General features: G+C 39.2%; 1 protein-coding gene across 1 annotated transcript in view; it reads left to right on the top strand.

The window, feature by feature from the left end:
• The window catches only part of LOC103100660 (mucin-16-like), a 195532-nt gene that overhangs the window by 92653 nt on the left and 76754 nt on the right, over positions 1–26125 (top strand). Inside the window, exons 11-17 of the mRNA XM_056820974.1 lie at positions 81–148; positions 1239–1411; positions 2112–2147; positions 17455–17568; positions 24109–24236; positions 24351–24397; positions 25911–26083. Coding sequence (XP_056676952.1) covers positions 81–148; positions 1239–1411; positions 2112–2147; positions 17455–17568; positions 24109–24236; positions 24351–24397; positions 25911–26083 — 739 coding nt within the window. The remainder of the gene's footprint in view (positions 1–80; positions 149–1238; positions 1412–2111; positions 2148–17454; positions 17569–24108; positions 24237–24350; positions 24398–25910; positions 26084–26125) is intronic.

The following is a 26125-nucleotide window of genomic DNA, read 5'->3' as shown; positions in this document are numbered from 1 at the left end:
TGCTGCCTTCCTCATCCCTGGGTATACAGACTTCCTCTAGACAAGTACTCAGAAGTTCCCTTCTCTCTTTTTGTTTCCAGTTCAAGGTATTGTTTGAAAGAAGCAGCCTTGGCTCTCAGTATTCTGGATGCAGTGTGACCTTGCTGAGGTGAGAATCTTGAAAGCTCAAATAGCAGGGACCATAACATTCCTATTTGACAAAGATCACACACAGGCTGCTTCTTCTTCCCAATAACAATTCCTTCTTTTCCAAGCTGTAAAGGATTAACCCCTCCCCCAACCAACAAGCCATTAGAAATATTGTGGGCACCTTCTACCCTTTCCCTGGTGGAGAAAAACTTCTTTTCCCATAAGTCTTCCAAAGACAAGGTTGTAAATTTAATCGCTTTAACTTTATAACTCCACGTGAAAGAAATAACAAAGGAGGCACAAACAGAGTGCTTAGAAAATAATTGATTAGATCATATCAACATTCACTGTCTCTATAATCATAGGATTATAGAATGGAAGCTTAAAGAGATAGTAAGGCCATAAGGACCACTCTCTTCATTTACAGATGAAATAACGAAGACCCAAGGAGATTCCAGTGACTTTTCCAAGATCATAGATACTGTCAGATCCAGAATTTGAACACACAGTCCCTTTGATTTTAAATCCAGTGGTCTTTCTACTACTCTAAAGAAATTACTGAAAGTAATATGATCCCATACACACTTGTAAACATAGATGTGAGTGAATTTACACAGCACTGCCAATTTCATTGCAGCAGATCAGAGTGCTGAGCTTTCGATCAGGAAGACCTTAGTTCAAATTCTCTCTGAGACTCTTAGCAGCTGTGTGACCCTCAGCAAGTCACATAACTTGTCTTAGTCTCAATTTCTTCATCTTTAAAATGAGAAGGTTGGTTTTGATGTCTTCCAATGCCCTTTTCAACTCTCAAACTACAATTCTCTCCAAACCATTGTTCAAAGTGGGTCACTTCTTTCAAGTGTGTTTTCTGAATAACTAAATTTCATTAATTAAACCACTGGTGTCAAACTCAAAAGGAAACAGAGGCCACTAAATTGTACATCAACATCCCTGGCTCCTGCATATTGACTCATAAAACTATCCATATTTATATATTTCATCATCAACACTTTAAAATTAGAGAGGAACTACTACACTTTAGTCTTGTTCAGGTGATTTTTCAGGAAGGGCCATGTTTGATATCTCTTGTCTAAATCATCAATTTCTAGGTCTATGAATAATGGGAAAGCAACAGGAGTGGAGGTTATATGTTCTTATCAGGAATTTTTCTCCATCCCTGTCTTGGACAAGAAGAAGATTTACCAAGAGCTGAGTCAACAGACTAATGGAATAACAAGGCTCGGAGGTTATATTCTAGATGAGGAAAGCCTGTATGTGGATGGTGAGTAGCCTAAATTGGGACATATATCTTTATTTCTCTAGGTGGTTCTATTTCCAGAAAACAACCCACCTGCCCCAAAATATTCTTACCTTTTAGACCACCTTCATCTTCATGATTTTTTTCTATCCCTCCTGGTAGGCTGGCCTTCAAAGTGGCGACAAAATATAGAGATATGGGGGTTTACTTCTAAAGATCATAAGTGGCTGGATTTTTCTTAGGCTCCTTAAACAAAGATGTATGCCATCAATCTCCCTCTTGATTGAGGAAGTTCCTTGAATGATAAAGTGCCATTTTACCAACCCTGTGGGCCCCAGAACATCTCTCCAATGCTTCCTTCAATGTTTGCCCAGATACCCTACTGAAAGATTTATGTGTATTCTCTCTCTCTTCCTCCCTCCCTGCTCATCTCTCTCCTCTTCCCTCAACCATTACTTTTCCTTCTCATTTCATTTCTCCTTCATATTTTCTCTCTTTTTTATTCTTCTCTTTTCTCTATTTCCCCTCTCCCCTTGTCTTCACTTCTCTTCTGTCCAATTCTCTTCCATTCTGTTCTCTTCTCCTCTCCTCTCCCCTCCTTTCATATCTGTTTCACTGACTTCTTCCTTCCCTTCTTTTTCTCTTCCCTCCCCTTAATCTCTCCTCTCCTTCCCTCTGAATTTCTTTCTTCCTTCTCTTTTTCTTCTCTCCTCCCCAACTATAGGGTATAACCCCCAGATGCCAACTCCCTCCACAAACAGTGAGTTTTCCATTTCTTAATTTCTCTATTTTCTGGGAGATTACAATGAAAAGTATATTTTGAACTTTTTTTGGAAGGAGGGGAATAGGACAGAGGGGAAAAATGGGTTTGGGAGTTCAGAATGAGGTATACTTTTAGAAATGGCCAACATAAAGAGACCTTCTTTACTCATCTAGGCATGTGGGTTATTTTGCTACTCTAAACATATCTAAATTGTTCAAAAAATTAAAAAATTAACCCAACAGGACTTGGAAAGCAGGTTACCTCTATCCCCTTCTTATTCAATATTTAGAGTCAAACCTTGTGGTCTTTATAACCTTGGTACACAGAAGGCATCTCCAAGCATTTCAGGGATACTTGTGCCCATCCTCCATGATCTTCATTCAGTAATGTTGGCCAATGTTTTTCTTTTTTTTAAATTCAATTTAAAATTTTTTTTGTTACAATACTCACTTTATTTCCCTTCCTCCCCTCCGCTCACCCTTTTCCTGCAGGCAACTTGCAATTTCATTCAGTATTACTTGTGTCCTTGATCAGAACCTATTTCCATGTTGTTGTTTGCACTAGGATTTGCAGGTGTTTGCAGAACCTATTTCCATGTTTTTGTTTGCACTAGGATGTTCATTTAGATTCTATATCCCCAACCATATCCCTTTGACCCATGTATTCAAGCAATTGTTTTTCTTTGGTGTTTTTACACCCACAGTGTTTCCTCTGAATGTGGATACTGGTTTTCCTCAAAGGTTCCTCTGAGTTGTTCAGGGTCATTGCATTGCCACTAATGGAGAAGTCCATTACATTTGATTGTACCACAGTGTACATTGTACACGGTGTCTCTATGTATAATGTTTTCCTGGTTCTACTCCTCTCACTTTGCATCAATTCCTGGAGGTTTATCCAGTCCCCATGGACATGCTATTCCTTTCAGCATTTTATGGGTGAGTTCATTCCATTCTCATTCAGAGTTATGAGTACCAGCTGTGTATTTCGCAGCATTTTGATTTCTACTCCTAGTCCTGCCTTTTCTTCTTTCACTATTTCCTTCTACACCAATGATTTTTTTAATCAGTCCCATTAGTTCCCACCCTCATTTTAGTTCCCTTTCTACCCTCTTCCTCTTTATTCCCCCCTTATTTTTTACTGTCTTTTTAAAAATACCCCTCACCATCTCTCTCCCTTATACTGCTTCCCTCACCACCAGTCTGTTTGTTGCCCTTCTACTCCCCTATAGGGCACGAATCTATTCTCTGGCCCAATGCATTGGATAACAATCCCTCTTTAGGTCAATTTCAATGCACGTAAGATTAGAGTATTTCCTATCTCCAACCTTTTTACCCTTCCAGTGTATTGATGTTTTCCCTCCTCCCACCATGAGCTTCTTTGTGACATGTAAGTTTATTATTCCCTTTTGTTTCTTTTCCCATTTTTTAATATTAACCTCTTTTTAGCTGTATTTGTATATATATACACACATGTGTATGTATTTATGCATACATGTATCTATATACCTATTTATGTCTTGCTGTTTCATCCTATACAGTTTGTCACTGTTCCCTCTAAGTGTCGTTCTTCTAGCTTCCAGGGAGATAACAATAGTTTTTAAGATTTACCAATGACCTCTTTTCTTATAGGGATATATCATTTTAACTTATTGAGTCTCTTAAAAAAAGGTTTGTTGTTGTTCTTTTTCTCTCTTTTTTAATTACATTTTGATGATTCTCTTGAGTTCTGTGCTTGGACACCAAATTTTCTGATGAGGTCTGATCTTTTCTTTACAAATTCTTGGAATTCTTCTACTTTGTTGTATAACCATACTTTCCCCTGTAAGAATATAGTCAATTTTGCTGGGTAGTTGATTCTTGGTTGTAGACCTAGTTCTCTTGCTGTCCAGAATATCATATTCCATGCCTTTCAGTCCTTCAGTGTAGATGCAGCCATATCCTGTGTTATCCTCACTGTGGTTCCATGGTATCTGAATGACTTCTTCTTGGCAACTTGTAATATCTTTTCTTTGGTCTGATAGTTCTTGAATTTGGCTATAACATTCTTGGGTGTTGTCAGTTGGGGATTAAGTAGAGGAGGTGATCTGTGTATTCTTTCAATCTCTACTTTTCCCTCTTGTTCTTCAATAATTTCCTGTAGTATTACGTTCAGTCTTTTTCTTTTGTCATGGTCTTCTGGTAGACCAATGATTCATAAATTTTCTCTCCCTGAAGGATAATGATTCATAAATTTTCTCTCCCTGAAGGATTTTCTCAATCTTCTGTTTTGTGAATGAGATGCTTCACATTTTCCTCAATTTTTTCATACTTTTGGTTTGGTTTTATAGTGTCCTGCTGCCTTGTGAGGTCACTTAATTCTAGTTGTTGTATTTGTTCTTAAAGACTGAAATTCATCCCTGGCTTTTTAATCATCCTTCTCCTTCTGGTCTGATTTTCTTTGGAGGTCATCTTCCATCCTCTGTGCCTCATCTCTCATCTTCTTTGCCTCATCTCTCATCTTCTTTGCCTCATATTTCATCTCTTTTGCCTCATTTTCAAGCTGGTTGATTTTGGCTTTCAGGACACTATTTTCTGTTTCCAGATGACTTATCTTAGTTTTTAAGTTCTTTTCCTAATTGTCTTCAGCCTCTCTTAATTGTGTTTTGAATTTCATTTTGAGTTTTTCCAAAGCCTATATCTAATTCACTTGGATTTCTGATTTATCATTTTCTGATCGCTCCTCCTCTGTTCCCATTTGCTCTTTGTTTGTTGCCTATATAGAAGCTGTCTATTGTAATTTATTTCTTCCTTTTCTGTTTGCTCATATTTACCCCTTCTTTACTCCCAGTATTTGTCTGTGCTCTTGATCCTCTGATATTTTGGTTTTGGGGTTTTCTGTCAGTCTCCCCTCTTGGAACTTTGATAGATGATCTCTCCATGCAGTCTGTGGGGGAAGGGTGTTGGAGCTTGGGCTTCTCTGACGACTGAAGAATTTTGATGGGATTAAGTTTAGCTGGGTTGGCCTGGATGTGCTCTGAGGCCAAAACTTCCTGGAAGTTTGGAGCAATATGGAGGGTCTCCACCTCTGTGACCAGGCTGCCAGCTCTGAAATCCCTCTCCAGCTCCTTCTCCACTGCCTGTGTTCCATGCTCTGAACCTGGCATAGCCCTGCCCGCAAAGTCCACTCTCCAGACAAGTGCCTTTGCCCGCCCAGAGGTTCCTGCTGCTGCTGGAGGCTTAGTGCTCTAGGTTGTGGGGAGGTGTCCTGGGACCTTCCTTCTGCCTTCCCCTTAAACCCAAGTGTTCTTGAATTCTGGCTTTTGGGGGGCATACTTTTTGTATTGAATCCAGCTTGAGGATTTCTTGGCTCTGTCTTGTTTTTAGGTTTGATTTTCGGTCCCTTAGGAGCAATCAATTTGTGATCTGTAAAGGAAGGGTTTTCAGAGGTCTGACCTTTTGCTGCTTCTAAGCCACCATCTTGACTCTGCCCCCAGAAATGGCCAATGTTTTCAATAAAAATGTTTTCATTCTTCCCTACTTCAATAATTACACTCTTGAACCCTGTCTCTTGTTCAATCATTATTATCCTCTGGGGCTGAAGATAGGACATAAGTATAAATATAAATGTAAATATAAAAAATATAAAGCAGAAAATGGGAGAGGATGGGAGAAATGCACGTGTAGGTGTCTGGTATGACAAAGAATGTAATAATCCTTTCTCACAGGGACCCTGTATTCTAACAAGGGTGACAACAACTCCAGAGATAAATCTAGGTAGAATAAAAACAAAGAATGTCTGACCCCTTTAGCAATAGCTGACACTGTCTTTGTGTTACAGACAGATCTGTCCCACTCCCACTGAGTCACATTTTTCTTCTGCTAAATTCTTTTTTTTTTCTTTTTTTTTTCTTTTTTTTTTTTATTTTTAATATATTTTATTTGATCATTTCCAAGCATTATTCGTTAAAGACATAGATCATTTTCTTTTCCTCCCCCCCACCCCCCATAGCCGACGCGTAAGTCCACTGGGCATTAGATGTTTTCTTGATTTGAACCCATTGCTTTGTTGATAGTATTTGCATTAGAGTGTTCATTTAAAGTCTATCCTCTGTCATGTCCCCTCAACCTCTGTATTCAGGCAGTTGCTTTTCCTCGGTGTTTCCACTCCCATAGTTTATCCTTTGCTTATGAATGGTGTTTTTTTTCTCCTGGATCCCTGAAAGTTGTTCAGGGACATTACACCGCCCCTAATGGAGAAGTCCATTACGTTCGATTATACCACAGTGTATTAGTCTCTGTGTACAATGTTCTCCTGGTTCTGCTCCTCTCGCTCTGCATCACTTCCTGGAGGTTGTTCCAGTCTCCATGGAACTTCTCCACTTTATTATTCCTTTGAGCACAATAGTATTCCATCACCAACATATACCACAGTTTGTTCAGCCATTCCCCAATTGATGGGCATCCCCTCGTTTTCCAGTTTTGGGCCACCACAAAGAGCGCAGCTATGAATATTTTTGTACAAGTCTTTGTGTCCATTATCTCTTTGGGGTACAGACCCAGCAGTGCTATGGCTGGGTCAAAGGGTAGATATTCTTTTGTCGCCCTTTGGGCATAGTTCCAAATTGCCCTCCAGAATGGTTGGATCAGTTCACAACTCCACCAGCAATGAATTAATGTCCCTACTTTGCCACATCCCCTCCAGCATTCATTACTTTCCTTTGCTGTTATGTTAGCCAATCTGCTAGGTGTGAGGTGATACCTCAGAGTTGTTTTGATTTGCATCTCTCTGATTATAAGAGATGTAGAACACTTCTTCATGTGCTTGTTAATAGTTTTGATTTCTTTATCTGAGAACTGCCTATCCATTTCCCTTGCCCATTTATCAATTGGAGAATGGCTTGATTTTTTGTACAATTGATTTAGCTCATTATAAATATGAGTAATTAAACCTTTGTCAGAGGTTTCTATGAAGATTTTTTCCCAATTTGTTGTTTCCCTTCTGATTTTAGTTATATTGGTTTTGTTTGTACAAAAGCTTTTTAGTTTGATGTAGTCAAAATTATTTATTTTACATTTTGTGATTCTTTCTATATCTTGCTTGGTTTTAAAGCCTTTCCCCTCCCAAAGGTCTGACATGTATACTATTCTGTGTTTACCCAATTTACTTATGGTTTCCTTCTTTATGTTTAAGTCACTCACCCATTTTGAATTTATCTTGGTGTAGGGTGTGAGGTGTTGATCTATTCCTAGTCTCTCCCACACTGTCTTCCAATTTTCCCAGCAGTTTTTATCGAATAGTGGATTTTTGTCCCAAAAGCTGGGATCTTTGGGTTTATCGTATACTGTCTTGCTGAGGTCGTTTTCCCCCAGTCTATTCCACTGATCTTCCTTTCTGTTTCTTAGCCAGTACCAAATTGTTTTGATGACTGCTGCTTTGTAGTATAGTTTGAGGTCTGGGACTGCAAGGCCCCCATCATATGTGTTTTTTTTCATTATTTCCCTGGATATCCTTGATCTTTTGTTCTTCCAAATGAACTTTGTTATGGTTTTTTCTAAATCAGTGAAGAAGTATTTTGGTAGTTCAATGGGTATGGCACTAAATAGATAAATAAGTTTGGGTAGGATGGTCATTTTTATTATATTGGCTCGTCCTATCCATGAGCAGTTAATGTTTTTCCAATTGTTCAAGTCTAGTTTTAGTTGTGTGGCGAGTGTTTTGTAGTTGTGTTCATATAGTTCCTGTGTTTGTCTTGGGAGATAGATTCCTAGGTATTTTATTTTGTCTAAGGTGATTTTGAATGGGATTTCTCTTTCTAGTTCTTGCTGCTGAGCTGTGTTGGAGATATATAGAAAAGCTGATGATTTATGTGGGTTTATTTTGTATCCTGCAACTTTGCTAAAGTTGTTGATTATTTCAATTAGCTTTTTGGTTGAATCTCTAGGATTCTTTAAGTAGACCATCATGTCATCCGCAAAGAGTGATAACTTGGTCTCCTCCTTGCCTATTCTGATGCCTTCAATTTCTTTATCTTCTCTAATTGCTACTGCTAGTGTTTCTAGTACAATGTCAAATAGTAGAGGTGATAATGGGCATCCTTGTTTCACTCCTGATCTTATTGGGAATGCATCTAGTTTATCCCCATTGCAGATGATATTAGCTGTTGGTTTTAGATATATACTGTGTATTATTTTTAGGAATGACCCTTCTATTCCTATGCTTTCTAGTGTTTTTAATAGGAATGGGTGTTGTATTTTATCAAAGGCTTTTTCTGCATCTATTGAGATAATCATGTGGTTCTTGCTAGTTTGCTTGTTGATGTGGTCAATTATGTGGATGGTTTTCCTAATGTTGAACCAGCCCTGCATCCCTGGTATGAATCCTACTTGATCATGGTGAATGATCCTTCTGATCACTTGCTGGAGTCTTTTTGCTAGTATCCTATTTAAAATTTTTGCATCTATATTCATTAGGGAGATTGGTCTATAGTTTTCTTTCTCTGTTTTTGACCTGCCTGGTTTTGGAATCAGTACCATGTTTGTGTCGTAAAAGGAGTTTGGTAGAACTCCCTCTTTGCTTATTATGTCAAATAGTTTGTATAGTATTGGGGTTAACTGTTCTCTGAATGTTTGATAGAATTCACAGGTGAATCCATCAGGCCCTGGGGATTTTTTCTTAGGAAGTTCTTTGATGGCTTGATGAATTTCAATTTCTGATATGGGATTATTTAAGAATTCTATTTCCTCTTCTGTTAGTCTAGGCAGTTTGTATTTTTGAATATATTCATCCATTTCTCCTAAATTGGTGTATTTATTGCCATATAATTGGGCAAAGTAATTTCTAATGATTGCCTTAATTTCCTCCTCATTGGAGGTGCTGTCCCCCTTTTCATCTTTAATGCTGTGAATTTGCTTTTCTTCCTTCCTTTTTTTAATTAGATTGACCAGTACTTTGTCTATTTTGTTTGTTTTTTCAAAGTACCAGCTTCTTGTCTTATTTATTAAATCAATAGTTCTATCACTTTCGATTTTATTAATTTCTCCCTTAATTTTTAGGATTTCTAATTTGGTTTTCTGCTGGGGGTTTTTAATTTGATCGCTTTCGAGTTTTTTCAATTGCATTTCCAATTGATTGATCTCTGCTCTCCCTTGTTTGTTAATATGAGCTTTCAGGGATATGAATTTGCCTCTGATTACCGCTTTGGCTGCATCCCAAAAGGTTGGAAAGGATGTTTCGCCATTGTCATTTTCCTTGATGAAATTATTAATTGTTTCTATGATTTCTTCTTTAGCTAAACGGTTTTGGAGTATCATATTGTTTAATTTCCAATTGGTTTTAGATTTGGTTTTCCATGTACCATTACTAATCATTATTTTTATTGCCTTGTGATCTGAGAAGGCTGCATTCATTATTTCTGCTTTTTTGCATTTGTGTGCTATGTTTCTGTGACCTAATGTATGGTCAATTTTTGTGAATGTGCCATGTGGTGCTGAGAAGAAGGTGTATTCCTTTTTATCCCTATTTATTTTTCTCCATATGTCTATTAATTCTAATTTTTCTAAGATTTCATTCACTTCTTTTACCTCTTTCTTATTTATTTTTTGATTTGATTTATCTAAATTTGATAATGGTTGGTTTAAGTCTCCCACTAGTATGGTTTTATTGTCTATTTCTTCCTTCAATTCTCCTAGTTTCTCCATTAGAAATTTGGGTGCTATATTATTTGGTGCATACATGTTGATTAATGATATTTCCTCATTGTCTAGAGTCCCTTTTAACAAAATATAATTACCTTCCCTATCCCTTTTGATCAGGTCTATTTTTGCATTGGCTTTATCAGATATCATGATTACCACTCCTGCCTTCTTTCTATCAGTTGAGGCCCAGAAGGTCTTACTCCATCCTTTAATTCTGACCTTGTGGGTGTCAACCCGCCTCATGTGTGTTTCTTGAAGACAACATATGGTAGGGTTTTGGATTCTAATCCATTCTGCTATTCGTCTACGTTTTATGGGTGAGTTCATCCCATTCACGTTCAAAGTTATGATTGTCATTTGTGGACTCCCTGGCATTTTGATTGCCTTCCCTAATTCTAACCTTTTCTTCTTCGGCACTACCTTTTAGTCCAGTGATTTACTTTTAATCAGTCCCCCTTGTCCCCTCCCTTGATGTTTCCCTTTTTAGTCCCTCCCTTTTTGTTCCCTCCCCCTCCCCCCTCTCTTTCCCTCCCTTTTTGTTCTCCCTCTCCCCCTCCCCCCCTTGGTTTTCCCTTCTCCTTACCCTTGTTGGGTAAGATAGAATTCAAGATCCCAATGGATCTGGATGTTTTTCCCTCTCAGAGTTGATTTCCCTGAGATTGAGGTTTAAGTAAACCCCCCCCCCCTCTCTTCCTCTCCTTCTTATAGGAGTTTTCTTCCCCTCCCCTTCCCCTGTGAATCTTTGTGTGAGAACCCTTATTTTATTTGGTCTTTCTTTACCCCCTATTTATACATTACATTTTCCCCACATATTAGTATACATAGGTTGATATAAATGTAGTCCTTATAGAAGAGAGTTTGAGTAAAAGAAGATAACATTTTTCCCCTTTCCTTAATATTTACCTTTTCAGGTATTCCTTGCTCTTTGATTTTCGGTATCAAACTTTCCACAGAGCTCTGGTCTTTTCTTTGCAAAAAGTTGGAAGTCTTCTATTTTGTTGAATGCCCATACTTTCCCTTGGAAGTATATAGTCAGTTTTGCTGGGTAGCTGATTCTTGGTTGGAGACCCAGCTCTCTTGCCTTTCTGAAGATCATGTTCCATGCCTTACGATCATTCAGCGTAGAACTTGCAAGGTCTTGTGTGACCCTGATTGGCATTCCTTTATATCTAAATTGTCTTTTTCTGGCTTCCTGTAGGATTTTTTCTTTTGTTTGATAGCTTTGGAATTTGGCAATTACATTCCTGGGAGTTGTCTTTTGGGGGTTTAGTGTAGAAGGTGTTCTGTGAGCTCTGTCAGTGGCTGTATTGCCCCCTTGTTCTAGAATCTCTGGGCAATTTTCTTTGATTATATCTTGTATCACCATGTCCAGTTTGGTGTTTATTTCTGGCTTTTCTGGGAGTCCAATTATTCTTAAATTTTCTCTTCTCCCCCTGTTTTCCAGATCTATCACCTTGTCGGTGAGATATTTTATGTTCTCTTCTAATTTCTTGGTGTTTTGGCTTTGCTTTATTAGTTCTTGCTTTAAAGCCTGGTTTTCTTTTACAGTTTGGTCAAACTGGTTTTGTAGATGCGTGAATTTCTTTTGCATCATTTCCCACTTTTCCTCCCAGAGGGCTTCCATCTTTTTGGTCCTTTCTGATTCAAATTCTTCATGGGTTTGTGGAGAGTTTCTATTTCCTTTGGAAGATTTTGGAGAATTTTCTTGTATATCTTCTTCTATCTGCTCTGTATTTTGTATTTTGGCTCCATAGAATGTGTCCAAAGTCGCCCCTTTCTTCTTATTTTTCTTGGTATTTTGGGGCTTCTGTGTTTCTGTGGAGTTTGTCATCTCTGAACGTGGAGGATTGGCTTTTCTTGTCTTTGTCTGGTGATCAGTGGCTTTAGTCCTGGGCAGATGGTTCTATGAGCGTTCCCTGGGTTAAACTGAATATGCCTCACTGGAACTGGAATGGAAGGGTCGGACCACGAGGCCACACTCTCCCCCTGGCTCGATTTCCGGAAGTTGCCTTCAGAATCCCTGGCCGTGAGGCTGTTTCGTCGGCCTGCGGGGGGATGGGCTGCCGCTTCCCCAAGCTCCGAGAGCACAGACTTTCACTGAGACTTGGATAGCAGGATCCAGCCCGTGAGGCTGTCTTGCCCGCCCTGAGGGTTGCTGTTGTTTTGACCAGCTCTCTGCAGCGGAGGCCCCAGGCAGTAACTTTCACCCGGACCGACCGGCTCTTTGACCAACGGGCTCTTTGCAGCGGAAGCCCCAGGCAGTAACTTTCACCCGGACTGGGACTTGGGTAGAAGACCCTGAGGGTTGTTGTTCCTCAGACCCTGCTCTCTGAGCCCGGCGCGGCTGCCGCTTCCGGGAGCCTTGGACTCTGCGCTCCTACCCCTGAGGTCCGAGGGATCTCGGGTTCTGGCTTTTAAGGGGAGCCGTACCTTTTGAACCGGGTCCAGGTCCAGGAGGAGGGTTCCCAGGGTCTGTGCTGTTGATCGTTTTGAATTTCGGCGCCTTAGGAGCTTCTAGTTTGAGATCGGTTGGGAAGGTTTTTCCGGAGATCTGAACTTCAGCTTTCTCTAAGCCGCCATCTTAACCGGAAGTCCACTTCTTCTGCTAAATTCTTAAATTTTCTAAGGAAAGAAAGATGCTTCACTTTGACCTTTTGCTGGCTCTGCCACTGCCAAATTTGATCTGAGGTGTTATTTTATATTCTTAGGATGGAAACATTAGGAGGCTTCAGCTGGGTAGCTGTTGCTAATCTACCATCTTGCCTCCAGCTTATTCACATAATTCTACTTTGTAATGTATGGATTCACACTATTTTATAATTCTATAGTTATTTTGAATGGGTTTTGTTTTTCTATATCTTCCTGCTTGATATTTGTTGGTAAAACACAAACAATTGTGGATTATTCTGTTTTTTAAAATATCTTCACTGATTTAGAAAAAACCATAACAAAGTTCATTTGGAAGAACAAAAGATCAAGGATATCCAGGGAAATAATGAAAAAAAACACATATGATGGGGGCCTTGCAGTCCCAGACCTCAAACTATATTACAAAGCAGCAGTCATCAAAACAATTTGGTACTGGCTAAGAAACAGAAAGGAAGATCAGTGGAATAGACTGGGGGAAAACGACCTCAGCAAGACAGTATACGATAAACCCAAAGATCCCAGCTTTTGGGACAAAAATCCACTATTCGATAAAAACTGCTGGGAAAATTGGAAGACAGTGTGGGAGAGACTAGGAATAGATCAACACCTCACACCCTACACCAAGATAAATTCAAAATGGGTGAGTGACTTAAACATAAAGAAGGAAACCATAAGTAAATTGGGTAAACACAGAATAGTATACATGTCAGACCTTTGGGAGGGGAAAGGCTTTAAAACCAAGCAAGATATAGAAAGAATCACAAAATGTAAAATAAATAATTTTGACTACACCAAACTAAAAAGCTTTTGTACAAACAAAACCAATATAACTAAAATCAGAAGGGAAACAACAAATTGGGAAAAAATCTTCATAGAAACCTCTGACAAAGGTTTAATTACTCATATTTATAATGAGCTAAATCAATTGTACAAAAAATCAAGCCATTCTCCAATTGATAAATGGGCAAGGGAAATGGATAGGCAGTTCTCAGATAAAGAAATCAAAACTATTAACAAGCACATGAAGAAGTGTTCTACATCTCTTATAATCAGAGAGATGCAAATCAAAACAACTCTGAGGTATCACCTCACACCTAGCAGATTGGCTAACATAACAGCAAAGGAAAGTAATGAATGCTGGAGGGGATGTGGCAAAGTAGGGACATTAATTCATTGCTGGTGGAGTTGTGAACTGATCCAACCATTCTGGAGGGCAATTTGGAACTATGCCCAAAGGGCGACAAAAGAATATCTACCCTTTGACCCAGCCATAGCACTGCTGGGTCTGTATCCCAAAGAGATAATGGACACAAAGACTTGTACAAAAATATTCATAGCTGCGCTCTTTGTGGTGGCCCAAAACTGGAAAACGAGGGGATGCCCATCAATTGGGGAATGGCTGAACAAACTGTGGTATATGTTGGTGATGGAATACTATTGTGCTCAAAGGAATAATAAAGTGGAGAAGTTCCATGGAGACTGGAACAACCTCCAGGAAGTGATGCAGAGCGAGAGGAGCAGAACCAGGAGAACATTGTACACAGAGACTAATACACTGTGGTATAATCGAACGTAATGGACTTCTCCATTAGGGGCGGTGTAATGTCCCTGAACAACTTTCAGGGATCCAGGAGAAAAAAAACACCATTCATAAGCAAAGGATAAACTATGGGAGTGGAAACACCGAGAAAAAGCAACTGCCTGAATACAGAGGTTGAGGGGACATGACAGAGGATAGACTTTAAATGAACACTCTAATGCAAATACTATCAACAAAGCAATGGGTTCAAATCAAGAAAACATCTAATGCCCAGTGGACTTACGCGTCGGCTATGGGGGGTGGGGGGGAGGAAAAGAAAATGATCTATGTCTTTAACGAATAATGCTTGGAAATGATCAAATAAAATATATTTAAAAAAAAAATATCTCAAGACTTAGTTGAATATTTTAATTGTTTAAATTAATTTTAGTTGATTCTGTAGGGTTCTTTAAGCAGGCCATCATATCATCTGCAAATACTGATCACCCCCCCCAAATACATATTTCTTCAAAGTATTACTGTAGCTTCCATTTCTAGAATTATTTCTAACATTAATGGTGTTAATAGATTTCCTAATTTTACTCCTCAGAATTTCATTGGACAGACCCTTAAAATTTCTCTGCTATATATATTGCTGACTCTTCATCTTAGCTAAATGCTATTTACCTCCCATCTTTATGCTTGACCTTCAGTTCACTGAGCTACCCAGCTGCCCCTGAGTGGAACATCTTTTAAACATGTGACTGTAATTATTTTGCTAATTCTTTATTTAGCATTTTTTTGTATCAGAAGGGATAGTATGCATAGTCTTGAATTTTCTTTCCTTTCCTTTGTCTTTCCCTTTTGTAGGTATCAAGACTTTGTAATAATAATAGTTTCAATAGAATTGCATATTTCTGATAATAGTTTATGTAATATTGGGATTTATTTTTTCTTTGAAGGTTTGATAGAATTTACTTGCAATTTTATCACTAGAAATTAAAGAAAATTATTGAGAGAATAGCAGGAATGGCTTCACAGAAAGATGACATTAAAACTCCAATTTTAACAAAATTGGATAAATTTAATCATTTCATAGTGGAGTACATGAATGGCTCATTCCACTCGTAGAAAAAAAGTGTGAGGATTCTTTTTGGCACCATAAGAATTTAACAACTTTATAACCATTTAACCCCTTTCAATTTCCTGTTGGGTGAGAAAAGGGAAGGAAAAATATTGGTTATTAAATAAGTAATAAGTAGGTAGAACCCATTTCTCATCATTGGAGTATTCTAGAAGAAGAATATACAAATATGGAAGGAGTTGGGGGAGCAGGCATCACTTGAACTTCACTCTCCTCTGAATAGACAAAGGAGGGTTGAATACTTATTCCCATCTCCTGAAACCCCAACACAGAATTGTGCCTTTGCATTCAACTCAGCAGGGAAAGAGGGAGAGACAGAAAAAAGAGATAGAGTTCTCCTGGTTCTGCTCCCTTCGCTCTGCATCAATTCCAGGAGGTTGTTCCAGTTCCCATGGAATTCTTCCACGTTATTATTATTCCTTTGAGCACAATAGTATTCCATCACCAACATATACCACAATTTGTTCAGCCGTTCCCCAATTGAAGGGCTTCCCCTCATTTTCTAATTGTTGGCTACCACATAAAGCGCAGCTATAAATATTTTTGTACATGTCTTTTTCCTTATTATCTCTTTGGGGTACAACCCCAGCAGTGCTATGGCTAGATCAAAGGATAGACAGTCTTTTAGCACCCTTTGGGCATAGTTCCAAATTGCCCTCTGGAATGTTTGGATCAATTCACAACTCCACCAGCAATGCATTAATGTCCCAATTTTGCAACACCCCCTCCTGCATTCATTACTTTCCTTTGCTTAGCCAATCTGCTAGGTGTGAGGTAGAAGGTGGCACGGTAGCTACTTCAAGGATCAATAAAGGAGCTGAAAAAAGCTCATCCATTCCCTTTCCTACAAATCGAGAAGATATTCCAAATGCTTCTGAGGCTATGACTCCCAGAGGAACAAGCCCTTCCTCTCTGTGGCCAACAGTGATCACAGAGACTTCTTTTCATTACTGGATTGGGTTTAGGTCTGGATGCTGTTAACCAGCCTGAGCTGTCTGAAGTACAAAGTCCACTAATCATCACTGAAGTCTCCCAGAAGAGTGATGCAGGATTCCCATTTTCTTCTACTGCAATTGAGGTGACTAGAGCAATGACCATAACAGCTTCCACTCTGAGCTCAGGATTGGGTGAGAGCCAGTCTTCCATAGGCACCATTTCAGGAACAGAGGCCATCAGAGACTCTCCCACCTTGTTCTCTCATTTGGAAGGCACTGGAACACATGCCACTAGTCCTGAGATTCCATTGATCAATGGACAAGCACTGTCCACTCTGCCAACAGAGACATTATTTGAAATGGGCACCAGCTCACTTACTTTTGTTTCCAAAATGACTTCTGAAGTCACTGCTTCAGCAGCAAGGATGAGTCTTCAAGTGTTTGGCAGTCAAAGCATGTCTATCCTGGAGGCGAATGATGCCCTAGCAGTAGGCACTGGCCCTGCTGTGACCTTTCATTCTCCAATGTCAAGGGGCACAGCTTTTAACAGTATGGATGTAGATGTGGAAACTGTGTCAAGATTAGCTCCATGGTCAGTCAGCTCCTCATCACAAGTAGAAGCTAGTTTTCCAAATTTGGTTTCGACCACAGGAGATGGACCCTCCTTGGGAAGAGAACCTCACAATTGCATCCATGAATCTCTGAGCCCAGGGCCAGGCTCCTTTCCTGCTTTAAGACCCCCCATGACCTGGACAAGCACAGCTTCCCTTGACACTGCTACTTCATTGGAGGACCCAGGGCCAGCCGGCCTGACTCCAGAGACTGAGAGAAACCCACAGGCAACACCAACTCCAGCTATCACCCTGCCTCCAGCCAGCACACTGGAAGTTTGCACAACTAAATAAACTTCCCAGGGAGGGAATTGGGGTGTGGCTAGGAGGAAATGGGGAGTGTCTGTCCAGGGAGAGTCAGTTTGTGCCTTTCTAAGGAGAAGGGTCTTCCTCCTAGGTCCTTCCTCTTTTTAGCCTTCCAATGGGCCACTGTAGGGACTTTTTCTTGGCTCTATATCTGTTGAATTAGTGTCATCTCTCCAGGCTCCTTTATCTCCCTGCAAGGGCAGATTCACAATCCTTGTGCTAAAGTGGTTCTCCTCTTCTTATTGATGGGTATTCTGATTCCACTCAGTCTAACTTATGTAGGGATTGTCCATCACTGAGTCAGTGCTTTGAAGGGGAAATTTTTTTTTATTCATTCTATGACAGAAAGTCAGAGAAGCCATGTATTTTTGGTCTCAGCAGTTAGTAGCAACAATGTACTTTCCTTTGGGAGTCCACTAATAAGGATTTGACTGAGCTCTGTGTTCTCCCCTCCTCTCTTCCTGTAGCTGGTGATGCTGTGGTGGGGCCAGTCACACCAGCCCAAGGTCATGGAGCGCCAAGACTCACAGTAGCACTGATAAGGAGTCCCCTGACTCCTGTGTCTACTATTATTCCCACAGGTAAGGTACCTCCTCTCTGTCTCTGTGTTGGAAGTTTACCCTTTTTAGGGCCTTGTTTCCCAGTCTTACAGAGGAAACATGAAATTATTTTAGAGATCAATCCTCAAGAACTCTTCTGAACCTCTGATTCTTTTCTATGTACAGCCTGGAGAAGAGGAGTTTTAGAGGTAGGAGTGAGGTTCCCACTGCTAAGGTCTTTAAATAATAAATCTTAGGCATGAAGTTGGAAAGAACCTTAAGAAGTATCAGGTATTGTGTATAGCCTCTCATTTTACAGATATGGAGACTGAGGCCTAGAGAAGTAAAGTAATTAGCTCAGGGTAATTGGATATGACTGGAAGGGATGCTCAATGGCCATCTAGCTGTACCCATCCTCTTATATAGGGGAAAACTGAGGCCCAGATAGGTTAAGTGGCATGCTCCAGGACACAAAAGTAGAAAGAATCAGAGGTGAGATTTGAATCTAGGATGTCTTCTTCCAGAGTCATTGTTCTTTCCACTCTATTATGTAGTACTTCAAGGTCAAGAAGAGAGTTCAGGCCTAGCACCTCCCACTGAATGGCTAAGGCTCTTTCCACTTCAGGGAAGGTTCCTTCTATGAACTCTCCAAGGGTAGAGAATCTGTTTTTAAATTTTTATATTTATATCCTCAGTATTTAGGACAGGGCTGAAAACACAATAATCACTTAATCAATGGTGATTGATTGATTGCTTTGATCTAATGGGTACATTGGTGAAATCTAGTTTATTAGAAAAAATTGTCTTCAAAACTTATCTCTTAGACCTACCAAGTGTTTTGTTTTCCTATGGAAAAGAGAAGGGGAAGGGATTAAGCATAATGTAGCACCTACTATATGACAGGCATCATGACTAAGCATTTTTTAGAAATATTTCATTTAAATCATATAACAAACCTAAGAGTTTGGTGTTATAGTTAGCCCCATTTTTCAGATGAGGAAAACAGTGGCAAGCAATGACTGACTGATTGACCTTCCCAGGATCATACGGCTAATAAGGTCTTAGATTAGACTTGAACTGGGGTCTTCCTGACTCCAGACTCAGCACTCTCTCCACTTTGTCATTTAGTTACTTCTATGGTCCAAGCCACAGAGGTCCTAGTGTCAATTGACAGGAATGGAGACAGACCCAAAGGCTCTGCTCTAGAGCAATGAACTTTGGGTATGATGAATGATGCAGATATGGGCAAGTCACTTCTCACATCTCTGTGAGCCTTGACTTCCTCATCTGCAAAAGAGGATAATAGTTGTAGGAACTTCCCTTTCTCATAAGTTTCCATGACCTTCTTCCTTACCTTTGCATAATAATTCACTTGGACCTTTGATGATGAATCACACTTGGGCCCACTCTTTTAGTGCCAAATCCCAGGGATTTACCTCTCAGTCTTATCCTTTCTGAGGCATTGTTTTCCATCCAGGGATGCTTCATGGTCCCTAGATTATGGATTGGTTCCTACACATTAGCTCTGTGATTCCTTTGACATGGTCCTGCTATGCTATGTCCTCTGAGTTTTTCCAAGAACTCCTGTAGCCAGGAGATCCTGGAATTATTCAGTGGTCAGAACTGGAAAACTGGACCTTTCTGATGTCATTGTCTCCACATAGCTCCTGGAAGCCCATCAACTTGGTGGAGGAGGTCAAGTTTGGAGCTGTAGGTGTGGTTAGAGATGAGGATGAGGAGACAAATACCTCTAGATGATCTTATGTGAGGAATGGGGGCAGACCATCAAGCCATTTTCTGGACAAGAAACTTCAAGGAAGGGAAATGTGTCCCATGTACCATAACATCCCATGAGCATCCTTTTATTCATCTGTGACTGCTTTTCCTCTTTGAATTAACTTATTGGTAGTAAGCCAATCTGAACAAGGCGTGTTCAGGTATCTATTTCCAATAGAAAATCACCTATGCTATTAGAGAAGCTGTATGTCATTCAGCATTGCTAAGAAATCAGGTCATGTAGCTTAATAGCCTCTGATTGTTGCTTTTTGTCTTTTAAAACTTTGACTTTAATAAAATACTAATTTAAGTCAAAGATATTATATTTTCCCAATTACATCTAGTAACAATTTTCAATATACAATTTCTGAAATTATAATTTCAAAATTGTCTCTCCCCTTCCCTTCTGTTGTCCTGCCTCTTGGAGGAGATGTAAGTAATTTGAAATAGATTATACATGTATTATCATATAAAACATATGTCTGTATTGTTCATTATACTAAAAGAACATTCATATAAAACCAGAACCGTAAAATAAAACTGTTCATAAACAAATGTGAAAATGAGTATGCTTTGATTTGCAACTGAATCCCATATTGCTTTCTGTAGAGGTGGAAAATAATCCTTATCCAAAGTCCTTCAAACCTGTCCCAGATTGCTGTCTTTCTGAGAGTAGCTTAGTCTTTCACAGTTGATCACCTTAGAATATTTCTGTTACTGTGTACAATATTCTCCTTGTTCTGCTGATTTCACTCTGCATCAGTTCATAAAGATCTTCCATTATTTTTCTGAAATTATGCTATATATCATTTCTTATAGCATAATAATACGCCATTACCACCATATACCCATTTAGCCACTTCACAATTGAAAGATATTTCCTCAATTTCCAATTCTTTACCACCATACAAAGAGCAACTATAAATATCTTTTTTTGTACAAATTTTTTTTTGTACTTTTTATTATCTTGTTTAGATACAGACCCAGTAGTGGTATTATGGGATTAAGGACTATGCACCAATTTTATAGCTCTTAGGGCCTCCTTCCAAATTGCTCTCCAGAATGGTTGACTCACTTCAGAAACCCCAACAACAATGCATTAGTGTCCTAATTTTGCCATATACTCTCCAAAATTTATCACTGTCTTTTAATGTCACCTGGACCAATTTGATAGGTGTGACGTGGTACCTTGGGATTGTTTTAACTTGCATTTCTGAAATCTAAAGTAATTTAGAACATTTTCCCAGATGATTAGTGATCGCTTTGATTTCTACACCTGAAAATTGCTTTTTCACATCCTTTGACCATTTGCCAAATTGGGGAATTACTTGTTTTCTTATAAATTTGAGAAATGAGACCTTTATCACAGAAATGTGTTATAAAAAATTTCCCCCAGTTTGTAGTTCCCCTTTAATCTTGGTTCCATTAGTTTTGTTTGTACAAAAGCTTTTAAAAATTCAATTGAAAATTATTTATTTTATATCCGATTATGCTCTCTGTTTATTGTTTAGTCATAAATTCTACCCTTTTCCTTTGGAGATCTTGAAGGTAAACTATTTGATTTCCCTAATTTAGTTATGGTATCACTCATATCTAAATTATATACCCATTTTGACTATATCTTGATATAGGGTGTGAGATACTAGTCAATACCTAGTTCTTGCCATAAACTTTAATTTTTGAAAAATTATCTTTTTTACTTATAGGTAGAAAAAAATTTCAATTTTCAAATTTATTTTATTTAAACAATGTTTCCCATGTTTAGATATTTCATTTTCTTTCCTCCCCTCTTCCTTCCCCATCCCAGATCCAATAAGCACTTCCACTAGGTTATATAGATGTTATCATTGATAAACACTTCCATATTATTCATTTTTGCAATAGAGTAATAGAATAAAACCCCAAACCACAATCACATATCCATATAAACAAATAATTAGTCATTTGTTTTTCTTCTGTGTTTCTATTGCCACACTTCTTTCTCTTGATGCAGAGGGCATTGGGATTGTCTTGTATTAGCAAAATCCATTACATTGGATTGTTCCATAATGTTTCACTTTCTGTGTATAATGTTCTCTTAGTTCTGCTCATTTCACTCTTCATAAGTTCCTGGAGGTTCTTCCAGTTGATATAGAAATCCTCCAGTTCATCATTCCTTACAGCATAAGTAGTATTCTATCACAATAATATACCACAGTTTGTTCAGCCATTCCCCAATTGAAGGATGACCCCCTACATTTTCCAATTTTTGTCACAAAGAACACAACAATGAATACTTTTGCACAAACATTTTTAATTTTTATCTCTTTAGGGTACCAACCCAGTAGTGGTATTTCTATATCACAGGGTATGCATTTTTTTAAAGCTCTTTGGGCATAGTTTCAAATTACCTTCCAGAATGGTTGGATCAATTCACAACTCCATCAGCAGTGCATTACCATCCCAATCTTGCCACACCCCCTCCAACACTTATTATTTTCCTTTACTGTCATATTGGCCAGCCTGTTCAGTGCAATGTGTTACTTCAGTGTTGTTTTGTGCATTTCTTTAATTGTGAGGGTTTTAGAACACTTTTAATATACTTATTGATAGTTTTGATTTATTTATCTGAAATCTGTCTATTCATATCTCTTGACCATTTGTCAATTGAAGAATGGCTTGACTTTTTGTATAATTGATTTAGCTCCTCATAAATTTTCTAAATCATTTGATTTTTCAATAAGAAGCTTCATGTTTTCCTGTTTCTTTTTTTTTTATTCCTTTGATTCTGCTTTATTTTTTCTTGATTTCTCATGAAATCATTCATTTCTAGTTTCTGAATTCTAACTTTATGGCCTGATTTTCCTTCAGCAACTTTTGGGTCTCCTTTTTAAATATTTTCTTGCATTGCTTTCATTTCTCTTTACCACATTTCCTTTGCTTTTTAAAGTTTTTGGGAAGTCTTTTTTGAGCTCTTCCAGAATGTGCTCAATCCATTGTTTTCCTTTGGATGTTAGGTATGTTTGCTTTACTTTCACTGTCCCCTTCTGTGTCTGTACCTTGCTCTTTGTCTCTATAAAAACTCTTTAGAGTTGGGTGCTTTTTTGCTGATTTTCTCATTTTCCCTATCTATAAATAGGCTCTATTTTTTGGGAAGTTGAGGTGCCCTCTTAAACTTCAGTCCTTCCTTCATGATATTCTCAGTTTATTTTCTGGGTTTTGGACAATTTCATTTCTTGGAGGATGGTGTGATAGCTCATGTGCTGAGAGCTCTGAGAGCCCCCTCCACCCTGCTGATCCAATTGACCCTTGAGATGCTGATAGGTTGCCTTAGGCTTAGGTGTAAGCTTTTGCAGTCTGATCAAATTCCAGCCCTAGGTTTAGTCTCAAGTGTTTGGTCTCATTTTGTACTTGATCCAATCAGGCACACCCTTGATTGCCCTGTCATGGAGCATTTCCCTGAGTTTTAGGCAAAAAGATCAGCCACCTCAAAACTGTGAACTATGCCCTAAACTGAAGCCTATACTTGTACTCCTGGCTTCATTCTGGGTCAACACAATTTTGAGCCCATTTCAGCCCATATTTCCCTGGGATGAGACTCCAGACTAATTAGGTTTGAAATTTCAAGGGCATGAGTTGGCTAGGACCACTGTTTGCCCCAGGCAGGATATCAGGGTCTGAATGTTGGCTTGATCTTGGGTTCTGAACCTGGGACAGCAGATGTGAGGTGGAGATGTGTAGCTTGCCTCTGAATTGCTCTTCACTCCTTGCTATAATCTTGCCAAATGAGGTATCCTCTCACCCCAGGGTCCCAGATATTCTCTGCCTACCTTTGAGGTTTTGCTTTTCTTGGAAGTTTTTTGGTCCTGTCTCCTTATTGGTTCTTTGGCTCCTGTATTCATTTTGTGGTGATATTTTGATATCAGTTGGAGATGATTCTCATGTTGGATTGGAGCTTCTCTGTTCTACTCTGCTTTATTGGACCCACCTGTATAGAAACAATTTTTGACAATTGTTTTCTGATATTTTAGCATTCAGACTTTCTTTCTCTTTCCTTTTCCCCACCTCCAGGAGGCACTAAATAGTCTCATAGAGGTTCTACAACTGTTTTCATGTAATACGTATTTCCATATTGCTCATGCTATGACAGAAGAAACTTGTCAGATAAAGAATAAAAAACACTTGAAGGAAATGAAGATGGCATTATTTGCTCTGCAACCAGACTCCAGTAATTTCTTTTTTGTTGTGCATAGCATTTTTCATCAAGGGCTCCAAATGCCTTTTAGAAAATGTGGCCCTAGAATGTTTTCTCCAAACTCTTTATTCACAGTTTGGCAGTCCTTGTTTTTTTTTGTTTTCCATTTCAAATGATTAGCTTCTGACTGTATTAGACACTGATCTGGGAAAGAGGATTAGGGTGGGGTACTTAGGTAGCATGGTAGCTAAATAGTTAAGATCAATAAAATGTGGTCCAGCACCAATTTAATCTCAGTAGCTGGGTGGAAGGTGGATGGGAAATGGTGGTGAGTGTGGAAGCTGGTAGATCAGTTAGGTTGTAACAAGAGTCCAAGCAACAGTAGGTATTGGTTGTTGGATTAGAGTGGTAGCCACATAAAGTGGGGAGAAGGGGACAGATGAGAGAGATGATATGAGTATAGAATCACTGAGTCAAGGCAAGCAATTGACAGAGAGGGGTGAGAGAAAGGGAAGAGTCAAGGACAGTAGTTAAAGTTTGGGTCCAGGACATGGACGGGATAGTGGTGTTTACTTTGTTAAGGTGTGTGCCCAGAGATCAGATGTGTGGATTTTTTCATCCTTCCCTTATAGCAAGTGGGAGACCAAGACTGGAAACTTTTACTATGAATTTCACCATAAACAACACTCTGTACACAGAAGATATGGAACAGCCATACTCAGAGAAATTCAGCTCTACAGAGAGAATCCTCCATCACCTAGTGAGTCTCTCCCTCTATCTAGTCAGAGGTTGCCTTTCTCAGCCCTTAGGGATGGGGATCCTGTTCTGTTCTATGCATTTATTTACTCACCCCTTTCCCTCTTCTGTCTTCCAGCTCAGAGGCTTGTTCAAGAACAGTAGCCTGGCTTCTAGCTATACTAGGTGAGTGCTGACCTCACTGAGGTGAGAGCCCCTGGAAAGACTGGACCCCAAAGGTCCAGAGTCCCTCCTTATCTCCACTGGGGCTAGCTTGGTTCTGCCCTTTTTTGCTTCCTCACCTCCTAAGCTGGATTCCCAAGGAATTGATCCATGCATGTTACTACATATCTTGGAAGGGAAGAGGAAAGGAATGAGCATTTACCATGTATCAGGAATTGTGCTAAGCACTTTACAAACATGATCTCATTTGATCCTGACAACCCTGTGGAACAGATCATACCCTTTTATCAACATGCTCATTTGACAGTTGAAGAAAATGAGTCAAACAGAACTTAAGGGGTTGGTCCAGGGTCACAAAGTTGTAAATGTCTAAGACCAGATTTGAACCTGGGTCTTTTTGACTCCAGGCTTGGTGCTCTATCCACTACACTATCAGATCCTTGAGGAGCATTAGATGCCCCTGCTTGACCTTAAGCTGGAGATGATTATTGGAAGAGAACCGAGAGCCCAACAAGGCCAACCCCTCCCCCACTTTCTTTTATAGATGAAAGATACAATAGAGCTGGACAGAAACTCAAGTTCAACTTCTTCATCTTAAGGGAAACAAAACTGAAGGCCCAAAGATATGACAGAAACAAGAATTAAAGCTCTGATTTTAGAAATTCAAATTCATTTCCTCTTCTGGTATTTTTGGTAAACATTCTTATAAAGTGGAGTAAGGTCTTGACTTGGAGTCAGGGGAGTTTGGGTTGAAATCCCACCCTAATAGTAGCTATTAATTCTATTGGGCAGGCCATTTACTTCTCTGAGCTTATTTCCTCATCTATAAAAATAGACACTTTGATTCCTTACTTCATTAGGTGACCGGGTAAGTCCAAAATCAATTAATAAGGCATTCATGCAAGGCATCCCCAAAGTCTTAGTGTGATTTGAAGGTATTAAAGCTTTTGGGAGATCATATAAAATGCTTTAAAGTCTGCAAAGCATGCACATATGATCTCATTTCTTCCTAAATAACCACCCTGTGAGGCAGATTCTAATTTTATCCCTGTTTTAAAGACTAGAGATTAAATATTTGTGGAACCATCACTAATGAATCTAGTGAGATGGATTTAAACACCAACCTCTTGATTCCAAGTCCAACTCTGCCCACTAAACCATACAAGAAGAACCTCAGTATTCCAGATTCCAGCATACCATCTACTGTGCCATTTCCTTTATTATCTTTAAAGTATTATAAAACACTGCCTAATTCTCTCCACTTCCCCAACACCTACTTGGTCTTTTCCCAGACATGAAGAATCTCTTTTCCTCTTACTCTGTTCCAAAACAATGTTGGAACATTACAATACTGACTCTCCCAAGGAAACAGCATTAGTACATAGAACATACAGTTATGGAAAGAAAAGAGTTTACTGGAAGCACTGATAACTCATTCTTGGGGTAACTAACTCGATCTTGTCTAAAAGCATCCTTCCCAGGAGTTTTCAGGCTCCCTATCAATGTCTTCCCCTAGGCCTGTGAAGGATGGGGAAGCCACTGGAGTGGATGTTGTGTGTGCCCATTATAAAGACCCCAGCAGGCCTGTCCTGTACCACGTGAAGGTTTACTTGGAGCTGAGCAACCAGACCTATGGCATCATCAGGCTCGGCCCCTACACCCTGAACAGCGACAGCCTCTTCCTCATTGGTGAGCAGCCTCATTTTAGACATGCATTTCTATTTCCCTGAC

This window comes from Monodelphis domestica, chromosome 3 (assembly GCF_027887165.1).
Source record: "Monodelphis domestica isolate mMonDom1 chromosome 3, mMonDom1.pri, whole genome shotgun sequence".
NCBI lineage: Eukaryota > Metazoa > Chordata > Mammalia > Didelphimorphia > Didelphidae > Monodelphis > Monodelphis domestica.
This window is presented reverse-complemented; position numbering and strand designations above follow the sequence as displayed.